Source organism: Temnothorax americanus, unplaced genomic scaffold (assembly GCF_048541705.1).
Source record: "Temnothorax americanus isolate GAGA-0224 unplaced genomic scaffold, ASM4854170v1 Scaffold196, whole genome shotgun sequence".
NCBI lineage: Eukaryota > Metazoa > Arthropoda > Insecta > Hymenoptera > Formicidae > Temnothorax > Temnothorax americanus.
This window is the reverse complement of record NW_027509334.1, coordinates 1-7,194: the sequence shown is the minus strand read 5'-3', so window position 1 is coordinate 7,194 and position 7,194 is coordinate 1. Positions and strand designations below refer to the sequence as shown.

General features: G+C 38.4%; 1 protein-coding gene and 1 long non-coding RNA gene across 2 annotated transcripts; both read right to left on the bottom strand.

Moving 5' to 3' along the window:
• Positions 1 to 463: 463 nt before the first annotated feature.
• On the bottom strand, positions 464 to 2,969 carry LOC143896745 (uncharacterized). The gene has a single exon (XM_077404761.1). The coding sequence runs from the start codon at positions 2,918 to 2,920 to the stop codon at positions 464 to 466; it is 2,457 nt and encodes an 818-aa protein (XP_077260887.1). The 5' UTR covers positions 2,921 to 2,969.
• Positions 2,970 to 3,156: 187 nt separating this feature from the next.
• LOC143896744 (uncharacterized) lies at positions 3,157 to 4,562 on the bottom strand. Its single transcript, XR_013256739.1, has 2 exons — positions 4,476 to 4,562; positions 3,157 to 3,365 (listed from the first exon to the last, which is right to left on the bottom strand). It is a non-coding gene; the product is annotated as an uncharacterized LOC143896744 (long non-coding RNA).
• Positions 4,563 to 7,194: the final 2,632 nt, after the last annotated feature.

Genomic DNA, 7,194 nt, shown 5'->3' with positions numbered 1-7,194 from the left:
TTTGATTAAAGCGTTCCGAAGCGCCATTATGTTGCGGTGTATCCGGACAAATTGACTGCCGTTCAATACCTTCTCGCGATCGTACTTCGTCGGTATATCCACCGGTAAATTCTGTGCCTTTGTCTGATCGCAAATAACACACTTTTTCATTTCTGCTTAACAGATTTCTAGAACTTCTCAAGAATTCCTCAAGACAATGACCCGTCATATCTTTACTTTTCATCGGATAAGCCATAGCCATTCGTGAGTAATCATCCATGAAAATTGCAATGTGCTGATAACCTGAAGGGTATGTTGCTGGGGAGATTTTTCCCATCAAATCAGAGTGAATGATCTGCAGCGGTCGTTTTGCTCGTCCTCGTTCGTTTTTAAAAGGCAATCGTTGTATTTTGGATAAAGCACAGACTTCACAATCTAGAATCGATCGGTCAAACTTAACCTTTTGGAGTTCTTCATTTTCAGTCTAGATCGTTTGAAGTTTTTTTAAGTAATTAAGGGATGCGTGGCCCATACGTACATGCCACAACATTGCTTTATTAGATTTAATAAAATTATTATAACAATCCGTAAACGGTGAATCACAATCCAACAAATCAACCGAAGGCAATTCGTCAATATTAACAATTTTTCTATCCAAAATCGTTGTATCAAAATTTGAAGTTATTCGTTTAAAGTAATCCTTTTCAATTATTGATTTCTCTGAGGTTTTCTCGGTAGTCTTAACAGTCGTTTCAACGGTTGTTTGATCAATCATTTTAACAGCATTGTCTTTTTCTTCCTGAGTTTCCTGACTGTTTATTTCTTTTATTTTCCCTGTTTGTTCATATTCGAGTCGTTCTTCAGTTAGTTTCTCACTTTCACCCTGAACTTCCGTTCTCGACTCACAAGTCTTCCCGATATCATGCATTTGTTCTTTTACTGATCTTTTCTCAGCATTTGTAGCTAAGTTTACTGTGGGCGAAAGCTCGTGAAATCGTTGCCCATCGTTCAAATCCTGTTTTTTGTTGATTTCGAATTTAATTATCCAATAAGGATTATCGTATATGCCCGAAATAAATGTTTCATTTGTTTCGGGGTCATAAATATCAATTCGTTTATTGTCCAAGTGTATGTTCCACCCGGCCTCCGCAAAGCGTCGTAAAAATAACAAATTTTCTGATAGTGATTTAGAGTAAATGACATTATTCAATACAAAGGCTCTCTTATTTTTCGTGTTAGTAAGTAAATACAAGTGTCCCTGACTTTCTGTAAGTAAATTTGCCTTTTCGTCTTTATTTGCACATTTAATTATACTAATCCCTACATCGCTAAAGTTTTTAAGAAAATCTTTTGAGAAAGTCAAATGTTCAGTGGCTCCCGAGTCCGCCACAAAGGTGGTAGACTGAATATTTTCTGTACAGTCGTTAGATTCTTCTACAATCGTCTCTCTCCCGGTCGTAAGTGAAAATAAAGCATTATACATACCTTTCTCCATGTTTTCTTTGTCATTTGCCTTTGTCATTTGGGATGCAAAATTCGCCTTTGGGACCGTGTTCGCTCCAGTTTGGGATTGTTGACGCTGGTTACCGCCGTTGGGATTAGTTTTATTCCATTTGTTTAAGCTCTTGTTCTCGTTCGTACGCCCTCTGTTGTTTCTGTTAAATGTTCCTCGCTGTTTGTTGTAATTTCTGAACTGGTTTCTTTGGCTCTGAGGCCTGAAAGATTGTTTATTATTGGAATGTAATCTTTGATCATATCTTCCATTTTCATCACGTCGTTTTCCTCCGCGTCCTTGACCTGACTTGTTAAGCCTTTGCCAACAATCTGCCGCTTTGTGAGTGCCAAATTTGTTGCATTCATAGCATTTTTTGAGACCTCGCCCTTTTCTCGGGCAGTCCTTTTGAAGATGACCATAGTCATCGCATTCGTAGCATCGTTCGTTCACCCATCGTTTCGAACGTGCTGCCGAGAAAGCAGATACAGTCTTCTTTGAAGTAGTTGCATTTGCTCGATTAGCTTCGGCTTCAACTATAAATGATTTAAGTCCGTTGTAGGTTAGTCCTTTACCCGTTTGATTTTTTAACATAAAGTCGAGTGTTTGGACTTCTGGGAAAACAGGCAATATTGCATTATAAAAGGCGTCTCGTTTTTCCTCGTCAGAGAGCGGAGTTGAATCCGGAATATTTTCATAACTTTGTATCAACTCTTCGAACCGATCCCAGAATTTCATCGCAGACTCGTTTTCTTTGTATTCCATGGAATACAATTGCCGTCTTATGCTAACACTGGTTAAATTTGTCTCGCATCGTTTAAACTCTTTCAACACGTTAAGAATTTGTTTAGGATCTTGAATACTTAGAATCTTAGAGTGATATGTCTGATCAATTCGATTAATTAGAATATCTCTAACACTGTGTAAATGTTTTTCTTTAATTTGATCGTTTGTTCCTTTTGGGGGAGCTATTTTTTCGTCTATAACGTAAAGTAAATCGTTGGTACGCAATTCTGACTTGAAAAATTCATAAAAGTATTCAAACTTTACTTGGGGACCTAGCTTGTAATCTCTTTTTGTGCTATTGTTTTTATTTACAACCTCAATTCGAATAGCTTCTTTTATTTGATCAGCCATATTCGAATTGTTAGCCTGCGTGGTTTGTTCCTTTTCCTGAGCACAATTTTTTGGAATGTTTGTGTCTAAGTTTAGTTTGTTTAGTTCTTCACGGAAAATGTTTCTAATCATATCTTCTAAAACTACTGAATTTTGAAATTTGGGTGTTGAAGAGTTTACCGCTGGCATATTGACAATTGACGTTATTCGCGGCTTTGATTGATCGATTCTTTGAATTGCTTTCTCACTAGTCGTTTCTACCTGTTTAGCTTTTAATAATTTTCCAAACTCAGTTTTAGCTTCTTGTTGCATCTGAATTGTTCGATTCAGCATGTCCTGTAGGGCTATATATTTTTGTGTTAGTTTACTGGAATCCTTTTTTCTTGCGAGATTAGACACAAAAAAGAATTAGCAGATTTGTTCAAGTTTGATTTATCGTTACTTTTACACTATTCGTTTAATTATTATTATATTATTATTCGAATCAACTGTTTGTTACAGTTTCGTTGATTTTGTTCTTTGTAAAAATTAGATATTCTTAATACCCTGCGATTCGTTATCCATCGAGATTAACAAGGCATGTTCCGAACCTTCTCGCTAATTTTACCTGAGTTCTGACCGTGTTCGTGAATCTCATCTGAGGCTTGAGCTTTGAAGTTTTCCATAATAGTCGCAGAAGTCAATTGACCTTTTGGTTTTTGTAAACCGTCGCCGTCCTCTCGGTTTTGCTCGCTATCTGCCATATTATCTTCCGCCACTACGAAAGTATCGTTTTCCTCTGTAAAAACACGATTATTTACCTTTCGTTCAAATGTCGCAATCGCAACACGTCGTAATGCCTCTTTATAGTTCCTGTTCTGACAGATAGGAGACAATGCTTCTGAATCTCGATGCCGCACAGCAAGCACCGAAAATTCGAAACAAATCACACTTCCATGCATGCTACTATCACACACTTCTGTAATGATTCTAGTGACAAGAATCCTCTCCACAGTGAACATAACTGAGACAGAGAATCCAATCACCCGAGAAGCAGGTTTCTGTGTCTAAAGCTGATTCAAATCTTAAAATCAACGCTATTCATTATTACTCGTTGTTTTCTGGATCCCTCGCAAGCTTTCGTTTTCTCTCTCTCTGTTTAACAAGTGACTGGTTCATTTACGACGGTTGTCAAAACAAAAATTAAAATAATCAAATAATTAACATTTATTGATTTATATTGATTATGTTCTTGTAAACTATTGTACCAGATCGTTTTTCGTCTAATCGTTTTGTTATTTTAGTACTGCCGTAAATCCATTTGATTTACTATTCAATTGAATGCTCGTTTGTTTCCTTCTTATTCCTTAATGATTCCATTCGTTTAATGATCAATATCTTTAATTTCATTAAGATAATTCAATAATGTCGATTTTATTTTGATTATTACGTTTTATTGTTACGTGGTCTTATTAAACTTGTCGAGTTGACTATTCGCACCGGAACAATCAAGTTTCCTACGCAACGCTGTCCCACACTCAGACGCAAAACAAAACAAAAACACCGGCATGCAGAAACCCGTACCGCGCTGTATCAACACTAGAACCCACCCGACGACACCGAACTCTCTCGAATTCCATGAGTCCACTAGAGCATCGATAATAAAACAAAACGCACACACTTTCGTCTTACGATATCACTCGTCTAAGTTACATATATCTATTTTGTTCTAAATATATGCTTGATTCATTGTTTTTCATCGGTCTCTGCATACCAATGTGCCTACCATATTTTTACTTTCGTACAATTAACCTTTTACACTATTGCATTTCCCTTTTTTTTTTCTTTTCATTAAATATTTACGCGTTTATTGATTATATCAAGCAATAGCTTTTATGTTATACTTTACCCATCCGTTGAGACAATTTCTATTTCTGAATCGCAGTTTTCCTCGGTTTCAGCGGCTTCGTGGCCTTCTAGAATTTTCTTAAGCCTCGCTCTTCTTTCCCCCTTTTTGCCTACTTATATCGCTCGCAAAGAAAAAAGGCAATTAGTTAGCGCTGCGGAAGCGTGCTAGGCCCATAACCTATCGGAAATTCCTGTTGGGTGAGGAAAAGCAAGAGAACAAAATCTTCTTATTCCAAAATCTATTTAACACGTCGTTCTCTCTGAGATCACACGAACGTACTGACGACATAAAACACTAGAGCGCGCTCGTGGCGACAAACTTAAACAGGGCGAGAGAGATAGGTTACACCGAGCAGTGCTGCCAACCTTTTCATTCCAACAGCCATCAAACAACTAAAACAATTATCTGTATAACAGCGATCTGTATAACTGCGATCTGTATAACTGCTATTGAACCGCTATCAAACTTTTTTTAAACAACTAAAAACAGCTTTTAAACAATTATCTGTATAACAGCAATCTGTATAACTGCGATCTGTATAACTGCTATTGAACCGCTATCAAACTTCTTTTAAACAACTAGAAACAGCTTTTAAACAGCTATCAAACAACTAAAACAGCTATCTGTATAACTGCGATCTGTATAACTGCTATTGAACCGCTATCAAACTTTTTTTAAACAACTAAAAACAGCTCTTGAACAGCTAAAACATCTATATTATACTACAAAGTATGTGGGAAAAGGAAATAAAACGTATATATACATATATATATAATTTATTTCAAAAAAATCATAATTTTTTCAGGTGTTGCGACCACCAGTTAAATATTTTTAATACATTTTGTAATGCGCAATTTTTAACATGTTTTCCACATCTTACAGTATTAGTAAATAGATTATTTAAAGATTCGATATCTCCGTAATCTGCATCTAAAGTCTCAATTTTTAGATGTCTTCTCGCTTTATTCTCAAGCAGATCCACCAGCCATTCTCGTTTCTGGCATCCCTTGACGTACACAAGAGTCGACGTCTCGCCGCCCTCTCCAAGTACGGCCGACGTAATTAGATGTTTCGCCATGCTGTAGGACACGTTTCCGTCCTCCCATCGTAGTCCATGGTGATTCGAAATCAACCAGGAAGCGCATGATCTGTCGGATTTCGCGAGGAGACTCCATGGCATGGGACATGTAAAAATGTAATGTGCCAAAACGGTCCCGTTTCTCAGAACCGCCACCTCCTTTACGACAAATTTCATCCCGACGGTGAATCCCTGCAGATCGACAAACGTCGGTACGATCATAACGAAACGGCGGAGCAATCTGTATCCTATCGCGGTACATCAGTGTCTCTTATATTGTAATATCTGCGTATATTGCAATATCTGCTGATATTGCAATTTACATGAGTTTGCGCACTACGTTCGACAACGGACAGTATTCGACTACACGATCATGCAAGATGAGACAATAGGCGGTAGTATTTGCAGGTACATTTTCTTTACAATCAAATTCTATTCGCACATCCACGGTGGCGCTCTTGACAGATTCGTTTTGTCGCGAGCAATCAATGACAACAAAAGGTCCTTCCATCAGGAATGTATACAAGCTGCAAAACGTATCTAAGGAATCGTATCCGTAATAAGTTTTACGAAAACGCGCATACATATCGAAAAGAACGGCGTATCGATTTTTAGTAAAATCCAGATTCATGTCGTCGTACGGATAAAATTCGGAGTTTAGATAAAGTTTCACGTTGGTCAAATTACAGGCATCGAATACGCTAACATTTTGAGACATGATATTCTTGCGGCCGGTCTGCAGCGCAAAGATAACGTACCGCGGCTTCTCCAGCTGAGTCGCCGTTTTGACGGCCCACGAATGCTTGGTCGTGCTCTGCAACATGGGATACTCGTACAGATCCCACGAATGGAAACTGACACTAAGATATCGCCCGCTTTCCAAGGCCCGTAGCATAGATAGCTTATTGACCTGGTTTAACGTAACGTGAGGCATTCGCCATTGTATTTTAAACAATTCGATTTCCGGCTCCGTCGCAGGATTTCCTACAATGCAATTGTTATCGCTACGCGCACGTATCAAAATTAATTCGTGACGAGCATTAACAACGACGCGTTTGTAATCCTCGCAAAAGCCCAGCAACAACTTGAGCGGTACGCAAAAGTTAAAGTATCCTTCCGGTATGCTCGATGTAACGTCCCAGCCAGCATTCCGCATGAGTTGAGAATCATTATACGATAGCGATACGTAGTTCTTGATGGTACTGGTTATGCCAACGTTTCTGTTGCGATCAATCTCCACACCGTTGAGCTCGTATCGAATCTCATCGAACATGAACGCCACGCAATTATTCGCAAGCGTTGTCACAGACTCGTCATTCCTTCTCTTTATTACCAATCGTCCTTCAACGTAGAGAAAGCTTTCACACGGCAACGTGTATAAATCCTGCTGTTGTATGGGTATTCTTATCTCATCGTTATGTCCAAACGTTGTGTTAGCGTACGGATTGTACGTGTGTGTCTCAATCTTGACGACGCTGTCGTCAAAGATCGGTTCACCTCCAATGTTTAAGATATTAGCCATTTCGTACGACGAAACCCAATGATTTCAAAAATTCAATGTTCTTCTTGTTTCTCGTCTGTCGCACCTGCTCAGCTTCGTTCAGTACGAGCATCTCACGTTATTGCTGTCGTCTTCGTACA

Excerpts from the sequence above, each read along its gene's own strand:
- LOC143896745 (XM_077404761.1), bottom strand. The coding sequence starts at position 2,920 with ATGCTGAATCGAACAATTCAGATGCAACAAGAAGCTAAAACTGAGTTT.